General features: G+C 47.0%; 2 protein-coding genes across 2 annotated transcripts; one reads left to right on the top strand and one right to left on the bottom strand.

Annotated features, from left to right (window-relative positions):
- Positions 1 to 2,017: 2,017 nt before the first annotated feature.
- RXFP3 (relaxin family peptide receptor 3) lies at positions 2,018 to 4,155 on the bottom strand. Its single transcript, XM_040977327.1, has 3 exons — positions 3,957 to 4,155; positions 3,757 to 3,839; positions 2,018 to 3,502 (listed from the first exon to the last, which is right to left on the bottom strand). Exons 1-3 carry the CDS (start codon positions 4,153 to 4,155, stop codon positions 2,018 to 2,020), a joined length of 1,767 nt encoding a protein of 588 aa, XP_040833261.1.
- Positions 4,156 to 4,330: 175 nt separating this feature from the next.
- On the top strand, positions 4,331 to 6,143 carry LOC121154377 (heterogeneous nuclear ribonucleoprotein A3-like). The gene is given in 3 exon segments (XM_040977326.1): positions 4,331 to 4,425; positions 4,880 to 5,324; positions 5,327 to 6,143. Coding segments are annotated over 3 exon segments (1,164 nt in total). The 3' UTR covers positions 5,951 to 6,143.
- Positions 6,144 to 11,816: the final 5,673 nt, after the last annotated feature.

The raw sequence follows: 11,816 nt of genomic DNA, 5'->3' as shown, positions 1-11,816 counted from the left end.
TGTCTTTTTCCAGTACCCCTAGTAGTGTAGTGCACATTCCACCCACTTTCAGAGTTCTGATATACCCACACGTACACTTACTGTCCAAAGCAAAGTAGCAAGTTGCCAAAACAAGAGTCTTTCAGTAAGGCCATTCCAGTAGTGGTTCTTTCCAGGGTTCACTCATTTGTTTTGTAATTTTTGGATGCTTCCCTCCTTCTTATCCCAGTTCCTCTTCACTATCAATGAATCTCCTCCCCAAGGAATGATTGATTTGATTACTGGAAAACACAAGAATTATTTTGCTTCCTAGAACAACTAGCTTCTCACAACTGCTCAGGAGTGAATCTGGGCCCTTTACGTTTTGTTGTGGAGAGGGATAACTGTTTATTCATTTCACTGTGTTGTGTGACAGAAAGCAGGACAAGCCATTAGAGCCTTACGTAGAAAACACTGCAGGGAGTCTTCAACAAAGTTACTCAACAATTCTACAGCTCAAGAGGTATTCAAAGACATGCATTTTCTAATAATTATTTATTGTATTAAAATAACCACATCATTGCCCGTATTATGATTTCTTTATCCCAAACCAAATAGTCAACGAGAACAGTGGTTCTCTGATGAAAGCATCCAGGTGGGTGGGGGCATTGAATCTGAGCCTGGTTCTCAGAGAAACCTCAGAGAAGGATCTTGTGAGGAGCTGGGGGATATTCAAAGGCTGTCACTAAAATGGAATTGTTAGAAACTTGAGTCATTCTATAGATAGCAAGGGAAACTACAAGTTAGGAATTCATCACAAATGCTCAATGTGCAAAGCATTAATGGAAGGGGTTAAGGTAGTGTCCTATGAAAAGTCTCTTTCCATATCATCTTGGTAATAGTTTCAGCAGCAGACAACCCATTCCTGATATTCTAGAAAAGGTTCTTCAAAGGGCATCTTCATGCCCCTATTCCTTTTCAGGGCAGGTTTTACCTGGCTCCCCTTCTCTTTCTCACCCTACACCTTCTCTTGAAAGAGCAGACTTCAGTCCCGAGGATTTGTTTTGCCAGAGCCAGGGGAACATCCTTACAGTCTTTCTTGAGCCCTGTAACTTCTTTGGGCGACTGCCTCAGTCCAAAGGGAATCCGAGTTCTGAGTTCTGGTGGAGGGAAAGGAAAGGGCCGGCCTAGGGGAGCGCCCGCCCTGACACGGAGCTCTGATAGGAATTTCAGGTCCCACTCACCTGCAGCTGGCTGACCCTAACTGGCAGCGTCTCTCCCAGGAGCCCAAGAGGCTCGCAAGGGAAATGAAGCCCCTGGGCTTCCAGCGCACCTGGAGCTCCACTTCCTGCTCAGTTCCCAAGCTAGCAAGTGAGAGCACTTTTTCCTTTAGACACAGTGTCCTAAAGAAGTGTCACTCCTCAGTCCCACTTAATCACCGAGTCAGCTTTCTCCTGGCCACGCTACTCAACACTCACTCTCCCTTGCTGATGACAGATGTTCTCCCTGCTGACTTCAGAGCTCAGAGCGGTGCATGCCGCTCGCCTGGTCGCCTGGTCCAGTGGATCCATGCTACATGGCCTGGAGGGAGGTGCCACCTCCTCTGGCTGAAATGCAGAGGAAAAGATCCGAGGCTGGTGCCGCCCCTCGCTGGAGGCAGGTTGCGGAGTCCCTGTCAAAGACTTTTTAGAAGTCTTTGGGATAAAGGTGCTTCATCGCAGGGTGTAGCTGAAACCCATTCTCTTGAACTCGTGCTTTTCTACACTCTGGTGCCTCTTCCTTTGTGGGAGCCCCCACACGGCTTAGCGGGGATGGGAGATGGGGAATCGGAGACAGATTGCCAGCTCCCATGGCTAATCTGCATCTCTGCCAGCTTCTTTTTGGTCCCAGATTCCGCAGGCTTCCCTCTCAGAGATGGTTCTCAGAGACTTTTCACAGGCTGCTCCTCCACCCTTTCCCATGCCCTTCCCTCTCTGGGTCTTGAATTCCGCTCTGTGCCTTCCCATCTTGGAAAAGGCCCTTTGTCGGATTGCACGTCCCAGGCCTCAACAGGCCAGCATCAACAGGTGGAGTTGTTAGGCAGAAGATCGTAGTGTCCTCCACTGTAGACCACCACGCCAGGTGGGTAGTAGAGCAGGTCAGGCTCTGCCGCTGCGTGGACGGGCGCAAGGGCCTGCAGCCCGTGGTCTTCGGGCTCTGGCTTGGTGGTGGCAGTGAAGGGGCGCATGCTGGTGAGTGAGGGCGAGGCGATGCGCCACAGCAGGTTCTTGAGTGCCTTGCGGAACTCACGGCGCACCAGACAGTAGAGGATGGGGTTGAGGCAGCTGTTGGAGTGCGCCAGGCACACGCTCACCGGGAACGCGTACACCTGGCACAGGAAGTACTCCTGGCTGAAGGGCACTGCGTTAAACTTGATGAGGATGCTCCAGGTGGTTAGCGCCTGGTTGGGTAGCCAACAGAGGAAGAAGGATAGGACCACAATGGTCACCGACTTGGTGACCTTGGCGCGTCGACGAGCGCTGGCTCCCGTCAGGCCTCCTGCCCCTGTAGCCCCCTCGGTCCCCACCACACGGCGGTCGGAGATGAAGCGCACCAGTAGCAGGTAGCACAGGCTGATGACACCCAGAGGCAGCAAGAAGCCCAGCAACACCTTCTGCAAGTGGTACAGGCCCAGCCAGAACTGCCGGTCGCCGCCCAGCAACCTGTCCGGGAAGCGGACCAGGCACAGCTCATCGCCCATCACTTTGATCGTGGTGGAGAAGACGGCATTGGGCAGCGAGGCCAGCGCGGCCAAGGCCCAGATCAACACGCACAGAGCCTTGGCTGAGAAGCAGTAGCTCTTCCCCAAGCGGTCGCCCCAGCAGTCTCCCTGGCTGTGCCCTCGGGTCCGGTGGCTCTTTAGAGCCGAGGCCACCGAGTGGTAGCGCGCCACGCTCATGGCGGTAAGAAAGAAGACGCTGGCGTACATGTTCACGGATGTCACGACTGACACGATTTTACACATGGCGTTGCCGAAGGGCCACCTGAAGTCTAGCGCGTTCTCCACGGCCCAGAAGGGCAAAGTGAGCACGAACTGGAAGTCTGTGAGCGCCAGGTTGGTGACAAAGAGGTTGATGGAGGACTTGCGCCAGCCCTGTTTGCTCTTCATCAGGTAGAGCACCAGCAGGTTGCCCGCCAGCCCCATCGCGCAGACCACCCAGTACACGGCGCTGATCAGGATGCGCACCCGCGCTTCGGTGTCCGCGCTCTCCGCCGCCACACTGCTCGGGGGCGCGCCGTCTGGCAGCTCCAGCCCTAGCTCCCACCACAAGTCCTGTAGCTGTAGCGATCCGTTGCTACTGGAGTTGGCCACTTCCAGAAGGTCCGGGACCAGCCCTAAGAATCCTGCGAGCTCGTCCCCGCTGGCCTCAGCCTTCTTCGTGGTGGCCATTGTGGCTGCTGCAGCTACTTGCGCAGGTGCCTCTAGGTCATGGTGTGGGGAGAGGGGCGAGATAGAAGCGAGCAAGGCGGGTTGCGATGTCGTAGCCTGGGGCGCGCACCGGAGCTTTCAAAGCAGCCGCTGAAGACAGCGCCTGAAAGTGGGTGCGGAGGGGTGCGCTGGGGGCCTGCCCAGGAGTTGAACTCAGCTGCTGCTCTGGAGAGAGGTGAGGGAGCAGAGGCATGCCACTCATAAGGCAAGCAAGCTGTCCTAGTCCCTGGCTTCCCGGGCGAAGGGCATAATCTCGGGGTCCGACCCGCACGCCCCTGACTTCCTCCCTCTGTTCCCGGCTGTACCCTGGGCACTGCCGCCTAACTCACCCGACAACCCGGGAGCGCAGTTCGGGTCCCGCGCCTGCCCTTTCCAATACCTTTGTCGGGCTTTCTCTGTTGTTGCTGCTGTCCTTTGAGAGAAGAAGCAGAGATCGAGGTGTTCCAGCTACCCAGCTTTGGCTGGCTGGAGGTCTTCGCCTGTCTGGCTCTCTCCAGCTATTGCCAACTCTGGGTTAGTTGCCGCAAACCGACGTTTCCCGGAGTTACAGCAGCGCTCGCAGACCCGTGGAGCATGCGTAGCCCCTGCGGGGCGTCACGGGCGCTTTCCGAGGTGCTGAATGCGCCCGCCGAGGAGCGGGGGACATGGGAAGGCGGGGCAACAGGCAGACCACGCAACTCCTCTTTTGCTTTCCAAAGTTTCAGAAGGAAATGGTCGTAAACCTTCATGGTCCTGTATTGCAGGAGAAAGCCTATTGTAATGTGAGTTCTCATCCCGTATTCCCAAACGTTACAACTAGAATCATCCCATCCTCCTCATTCCTGTGCGTTTATTGAAGTGGTCCTAGCCACTTGGCTTATTTACAGCGATGCTCGTGGTCGCTTGTCATTTCTAACTCAGACGATGGGTCCTAATGAAACATGCAACGTCAAGTTCTTTGGCCTCTTTAACAGCCTGACCGCTTATCCCACCTCTGAGGTATTCAGGGATTTCCGAGGGTCTCCATAAAGCACAGCTGTGGATCAAGTGTTGGGTGGTTGTGTTGTTCCTACTTTCGTCTTCAGAGAAGTGAAGCTAAACAGAGCCCATAACAGGTGAGCCTGTTTCCCCTGCCCAGTCCTCATCCAAAATCCTCCAGTGATAATCCTGCAGGTCAGATAAACCCACTCTGTGTCTTTCCCTGGAGCTAGATGGAATAGAGAAGACCTTGGGGGGGGGTGGCTTTGGACATAGCCCTCCCTCCAGTTAGCCTTGTTATCATAACCAGGATTCTCTACGACTGGTTTTCCCAAACAACTGGGATTCTAGGGAATCTTCTTTTTTCTTTTGGGCAAAAGAAACAGTGCAAATTGACTTACTTCTAAGTTTTCAATTCCAAGCCATTTTTTTTTCTGGTTATTTGTGCTTTTAAAGAATTTTGAACTTGGTCCCACATTGAACTCGAATTGAAAGAGGCGAATCTGGTCTCAAAACGGAGGGTCATGATCCAAAGGAACCAGAGCAGTTGAGGAAACTGTTTATTGATGGTCTGAGCTTCGAAACTACAGATGATAGTTTGAGAGAACATTTTGAGAAATGGGACACACAGACAGATTGTGTGGTAATGAGAGACCCCCAGACAAAACCTTCCAGGGGGTTTGGTTTTGTGACTCACTCTTGTGTTGAAGGGGTGGATGCAGCAATGTGTGCTCGACCACACAAGGTTGATGGGCGTGTTGTGGAACCAAAGAGAGCTGTTTCTAGAGAGGATTCGGTAAAGCCTGGTGCCCATCTAACAGTGAAGAAAACTTTTGTTGGTGGTATTAAAGAAGATACAGAGGAATATAATTTGAGAGACTACTTTGAAAAGTATGGCAAGATTGAAACCATAGAAGTTATGGAAGACAGGCAGAGTGGTAAAAAAAAAGAGGATTTGCTTTTGTAACTTTTGATGATCATGATACAGTTGATAAACTTGTTGTTCCAAAATACCACAGTATTAATGGGCATGGTTGTGAAGTGAAAAGAGCCCTTTCTAAACAAAAGGTGCAGTCTGCTGCTGGATCACTGAGAGGCCGTGGAGGTGGATCTGTCAACTTTATGGGTCGTGGAGGAAACTTTCGAGGTGGTGGAGGTAATTTTGGCCGTGGAGGAAACTTTGGTGGAAGAGGAGGTTATGGTGGTGGTGGTGGTGGTGGTGGCAGCAGAGGAAGTTATGGAGGAGGTGATGGTGGCAACTATGGTGGTGGTCCTGGTTACAGTAGCAGGGGAGGCTATGGTGGTGGTGGACCAGGATATGGAAACCAAGGTGGTGGATGTGGTGGTGGAGGAGGATATGATGGTTACAATGAAGGAGGAAATTTTGGAGGCAACTATGGTGGTGGTGGAAACTACAATGATTTTGGAAATTATAATGGACAACAGCAATCAAATTATGGGCCCATGAAAGGGGACAGTTTTGGTGGGAGAAGCTCAGGCAGTCCCTATGGTGGTGGTAATGGATCTGGTGGTGAAAATGGTGGATATGGTAGCAGAAGGTTTTAAAAACAGCAGAAAAGGGCTACAGTTCTTAGCAGGAGAGAGAGCAAGGAGTTGTCAGGAAAGCTGCAGGTTACTTTGAGACAGTCATCCCAAATGCATTAGAGGAACTGTAAAAATCTGCCACAGGAGGAACGATGATCCATAGTCAGAAAAGTTACTGCAGCTTAAACAGGAAACCCTTCTTGTTCAGAACTGTCATAGCCACAGTTTGCAAAAAGTGCAGCTATTGATTAATGCAATGTGGTGTCTATTAGATGTACATTCCTGAGGTCTTTTATCTGTTGTAGCTTTGTCTTTTCTTTTTCTTTTCATTACATCAGGTATATTGTCCTGTAAATTGTGGTAGTGGTACCAGGAATAAAAAATTAAAGAATTTTCAACTTTTCAAAAAAAATGAACTTAGGAAATTTAATTGTTTTCCTCACTGCTTGGGGCCAAGCAGAAACAGAAGTATCTTAATCCTATGGCAATTGTCCTCCCTCCTAGGGTAATGTGGGACTCTGGGATTTATTCATGGAGATGAAGTGGATGTGAATTTATATTAATGCATAAAAATACAGTTAGTAGCAAAGAAACCAAGTGACCCCCAAAAGGGAACCAGAAGCACACTTGATCCCCAAGCCAGAATACAGGAAGGAAGAGAACCTAGCTAAAGAACGCGTGTTAGATTACTCTATACTCTCACTAGAGGGCGCCAGGGACTTGAACAAAAACAAACGCAAGCTGCACCGCATCCCTTGATCATTATCTGGAGGCTTCACCCCAGCCCAGAGACATCTGAGAACACTGTCTTCCCTGTCTCAGCAGCCCGGCCTTCCCATTTGCTGCCCACTTTGCCTTTTTTGCTGCGAATTCTCTTAAAAAAAAAAAAAACCTGTGGTTTGTAATGTTCCCGAGGGGTTATAGAAAAACAAAGACACCTAGGGAGCTGCCATTTAGCCTAAAGGTTGAGAACTGAATTTGATGTCTGGCTCCGGTTTCTGTTTCCCACTTGCAGCAAATGTAACCCTTGGGGGGGCGCAGTGACATCTCAACTAGTTGAGTCCCTGCCAGCCACAGAAAGGCCTGAATTACATTGAGTGACTTGATGCACACTCCTGTGGAGGGAACTAGTGGACCGAAGGTGCTTCTTTCTCTCAAGGAGACAAAATAAGAACCAGGAAGCTCAGACATGATGTGAAAGCCCCCTGTCACTAAGTTTCTAGTTAGTATGTTCATACTAATGGCCCTCACCGTCCACATAGACAACTTTTTGTCTAGGAGCTTCCAGCTAGGATCGTATGAAGGATTTTCAAATTGTAGAAAAATAGAACAGCAAAGTAAGATTAGTTCCAGGACAAAAATTTCAGATCCCTGCATAGGTTCTTCCTAACATGCATTTTGCATGTTCTTTTTAAAGATACCTCAAGCTGTGTATTTCAATATTTTTGAATCAGAATAAACTTATTTTTAATTCAATGTCCATGAACTTGTTCAATGTATGTTAGTATCTAATTTACATGTACCAAATCCTGTGAAGTTTTCACATTTTATTTATTTTTAAATTGTCCTAAATTTTATTTGAGAGGCAGATATATATATATATATACATGTATATATGTACATATATCTGCCTCTCAAATCTATCTATCTATCTATCTATCTATCTATCTATCTATCTATCTATCTACCTATCTATCTATCTATCGGTCTCCCATGTGGGTGCAGGGTCCATCCTCCGCTGCTTTCCAGGAGACAGGCAGGGAGCCAGATAAGAAGCAGTACAGCTGGACTCCAACAAGCATCCAAATGGAATGCTGGTGCTGAAGGTGGAAGCTTAGCTCACCAGGCCACAGCGCTGGCCCCAATTCTCACATTTTATTGAGTATTGAAAGGACCTTGGCATGATGTATCCCACGCTTACTGGTCATTCACTCTTTGCCCAGCACTGCATGAGATAGAAGAATATACTGTGACAAAGGCCTCTGTCTTGATTCTCTCTAGAATGCCTTCTTGAGGTGAATGTCCAGTGCCTGTGACTTTTTTTTTCTGTTGTTGTTGTTTAGTCTTGTGCATGACTAAATTTTCTAGAATGTAACAATCTTTGGCAGATGCATGGACCATCATTTTAGTTCTTTTATTTCTCTCTATTATGTCATGGGTCTGGCACATAATAAGCAGTTACATTGAACTTTGATGAGCTGTTCTAGCTTCAGGTTTGTTGTTGTTATTGTTAGCTTAAGGCTTTTCTATTTCTCTCTGTATTAGACTGAATCATGAAAGAGGAAGGGTTTAGAGCTTGTTATGTCACATGCATTGTCTTTTCCTCTGTCCTCCCCTTCCCCCCCACCCCCTATTTAAGATCAGGTTGTCTTGTGTGTCCAGAAAAGCCCTTTGACTCTCTTAGTGCTGGGATGGCAGATTTTGAAACTTTTCCTCTGGGTGGCTTTTGTATGCTTGGAGACTTTGTGAAGCCATGAATGAGAACAATGTCAAAGCATACTCTAGGGCCCGGTGTGGTAGCCTAGCAGTAGCCTTTGCTTTGCATGTGCCAGGATCCTGTATGGGCACCAGTTCATATCCTGGCAGCCCCGCTTCCCATCCAGCTCCCTGCTTGTGCCCTGGGAAAGCAGTCGAGGACAGCCCAAAGCCTTGGGACTCTGTATCCACATGGGAGATGCAGAAGAAACTCATGGCTACTGGCTTCAGATCAGCTCAGCTCCAGGCATTGTGGCTACTTGGGGAGTGAACCAGCAGATGGAAGATCTTTCTCCCAGTCTCTCCTTCTCTCTGTAAATCGGACTTTCCAATAAAGCTTTTGTTTGTTTGTTTTTAAAGGCACACTCTAATATATGACCGTGGAAACTCAGAATCAAAGGATGTAAGAGAGCCCTGGCTTTAGCCTTGATTTTGTAGAGGAAGTCTGAAGAGGTGGAGGGACTTTCTCATAATCTCACTGACAGGAAGCAGCCACACTGGGTGTAAAGCGTGACATCTCCCGGTTAATGCTGTATTTCTCAACTGGGATCCAATTCATCACTATTTTACAGCAAAGGGATGAGTGGTAGGCTGAATCACGCAGTATATCCACAGCCTGATCCTTGGGCCTCTTGGATGTTACTTTATATGGAATAAGGACTTTGCATATGTGATGAAACCAAGGATCCTAAGATAGGGAAGAGGAGTCAGAATCAGGAGAAGGCAACATGGCAACGGAAGCACTGATCAGAGTGATGCTCTTTGAAGACAAAGTGGTGCCAAGAAAACAGGCAGTCAGTACAAGGCAAGACAAGCAGTGATGTAAGCTCTTTGCACATGCCTCATTAAGGAACCAAATCTCCCACCACCTTGACTTTCACTGCAGAGAAACTAATTTCAGATCTCTGATCTATAAAGCTTGGAGGGAAATAGATCTTTTTTTTTTTAAAGAGTATTAGACATTTCAATTCTTATTGTTAATGTTAACCATGCTACCACTGAAGGACTGAAGGGTGTTTTCTATTTTAAGGTTTATTTATTTATGTTTTATTAGAAGAGAAGGAGAGAAGGAGATACAGAGAGAAATATCTTCTTTTGGCTAGTTCACTTCCCAGATGGGTGCAAGGGTTGGTCCAAAGCCAGGAGCCAGCAGCTGCTTCCAGTTCTCCCACATGGGTGCAGGGTCCCAAGGACTTGAGACATCCTCCAGCTTCCCAGGCCACAAGCAGGGTGCTGGATGGGAAGTGGAGCATCTGGAACTAGAACCAGAGCCTATATGGGATGTTGGGCAGATGCAGGATTAGGCTAACATGCCACCACACCCTGATCTTTTCTGTTTTAAAGCACTATATTTGTGATAATTTCTTATAGCAGCAATAGGAAACCACACAGGTGACACACAAGCCTGGCTTGAACATTCCCTGCAATTCTGAGTTAAACACATTGGCTCATCTTAACATGTTGTCCACTCATCAAATAAGTATTTACTGAGTACAAACTCATGCAAGGTACTAGGCTGTGTACTGGAGATTTAGTGGAAACATCGTCAGCAAAACTCACATTCAAATATTTGCATAAAAATTAGAGAATCAAAATTTTACTGAATTGCATGACTAAACTTATCATAAGGAGGAAGACAAAGTGAAATAGAAAGTTACAAAATTATATGCTAGGAGAAACTTTTTGAGGGTGATATTGTGGCATAGCAGGTGAAGTCCCACCCTGAGATGCCAGCAACCCATTCAGACACCAGTTTTTGTCCTGGTTGCTCCACTAAAACTCCAGCTCCCTGCTCATGGCCTGGAAAAATCAGCCAAAGATGCCCCAAGTTCTTGGGTCTCTACTGCTAACATAGAAGACTTGAATGAAGCTCCTGGCTCCCGGCTTTGGCCTGGTCCATTACTGCCATCTGGGGAGTGAACCAGCAGATGAGAAATACTTCTCTGTCTCTCTCTCTCTTTCCCTGGAACTCTTTCAAAATAAATTAAGTTAAAAACATTAATCTTGAAAATAATCCTTTTATTATCATGAATATATTGATTGAATTCTAATATTTATATCTTATCAAATGAAAAACTTTAAGGTTTGTTATTTTTTTATTGGAAAGGCAGATCAGATTTACATAGGGAGGGACAGACAGATGACAAAAAAAAATCTCCCATCCACTGGCTCACTTTCCAAATGGCTGCAAAAACCAGAGCTGAGCCAATCTGAAGCCAAGAGCCAGGAGCTCCTTCTGTGTTTCCCACATAGGTGCAGAGTCCCAAGGCTTTGGGCCATCCTTGACTACTTTCCCAGGTCACAAACAAGGAGCTGGCTGGGAACTGGAGTGGTTGGGACACAAACCAGCGCCTATATGGGATCCCAGCACTTGCAAGGTAAGGATTTAGTCATTGAGCCATTATGCTGGGTCCCAAATAAAAAATTTTAAAACTCAAGATGAATTTCCAGTTGCTATATGTGTATTTAATGAAGCTGCACTTTTCCTGGAAAGATTTCAGCAAACAATATGCCATTCCTGCCCCCCCCCCGCCATTAGCATTTGTAGAGCCCTCTGGCAGCTTGTCTTTGAAGGCCTGTGTCCTTAGATAAGGAGTAGCATGGCTCTTTCTGCATACTTCTCATCTCATTGGGACAGTGCAGGCTGGACCTTTGCCATTACCGTTGTTGTTGGCTCTTGGTACTGAGTCTAGATCTTCTCATTTATGAGTACAGGTCAGAATTGTTGGTTGGATTTTGCATTTTACTAAGACCATCCTGTAAGGGATGCAAACCTGGAAAGATAAGTTATAAGCTGCCCCTAATTATGCACTCATTGAGGATATGCAAATCTAGTTCTGTTTTACAACATTTTATTCTCTCCTAAGAAACACCTGCATCTAGTTTAAAGCCACCACACACTAAAGTCAGCGTAAAACCTCAAAGTGTATTGATGCCCAGTGCCAATCTTAGAGCAATTAAATGAGGAACATTTGTGGAAGAGTAAAATAAAAACTGCAGCTTCCTGATGGCTGAGCCCTTTGCTTTCTGCTGCCCAGCAGCACATTCAAAATATATAAGCTAATTCTTTGCTGTATGCTTTGATGTCTATAGTGGATTTGCTTATGCTGTTACTGTGGGCTTTTTTTTTTTCCCATTGTAGGCATGCTTTTTCACATGATGGAAGGTGAGGGTTTAGCCTCTTTCCATCACTGCCTCCTCCCACTTATACTTGCATCCCAACACCTCTCTTTTAAGTTTTTTCACTTTGGAAAAATCAGTGTCTGCCAGTTGCACAGTAATGACCATGTCAACTCCGTTAATGGCAAAGCCATTACACAATGATTGATTTTCTTTTCTTGTTTGACATTTTATCTCCATTGGAATTAATTATTTGTTCAATGTGATTATCATTCAAATATCCCCAAATCCT

The sequence above is a fragment of the Ochotona curzoniae genome, unplaced genomic scaffold (assembly GCF_017591425.1).
Source record: "Ochotona curzoniae isolate NIBS_2020 unplaced genomic scaffold, NIBS_Ocur_1.0 contig_2754, whole genome shotgun sequence".
Taxonomy (NCBI): domain Eukaryota; kingdom Metazoa; phylum Chordata; class Mammalia; order Lagomorpha; family Ochotonidae; genus Ochotona; species Ochotona curzoniae.
Note: the sequence above shows the minus strand (reverse complement) of the source record. Positions and strands in the feature narration are given on the sequence as shown.

Coding starts and splice junctions, on each gene's coding strand:
- RXFP3 (XM_040977327.1), bottom strand. CDS start 4,155: ATGAAGGTTTACGACCATTTCCTTCTGAAACTTTGGAAAGCAAAAGAG. Junction 3,840..3,956: donor TGTAACTCCGGGAAACGTCG/GTTTGCGGCAAC, acceptor CTTCTCTCAAAG/GACAGCAGCAACAACAGAGA. Junction 3,503..3,756: donor CTGCGCTCCCGGGTTGTCGG/GTGAGTTAGGCG, acceptor CTGCTTTGAAAG/CTCCGGTGCGCGCCCCAGGC.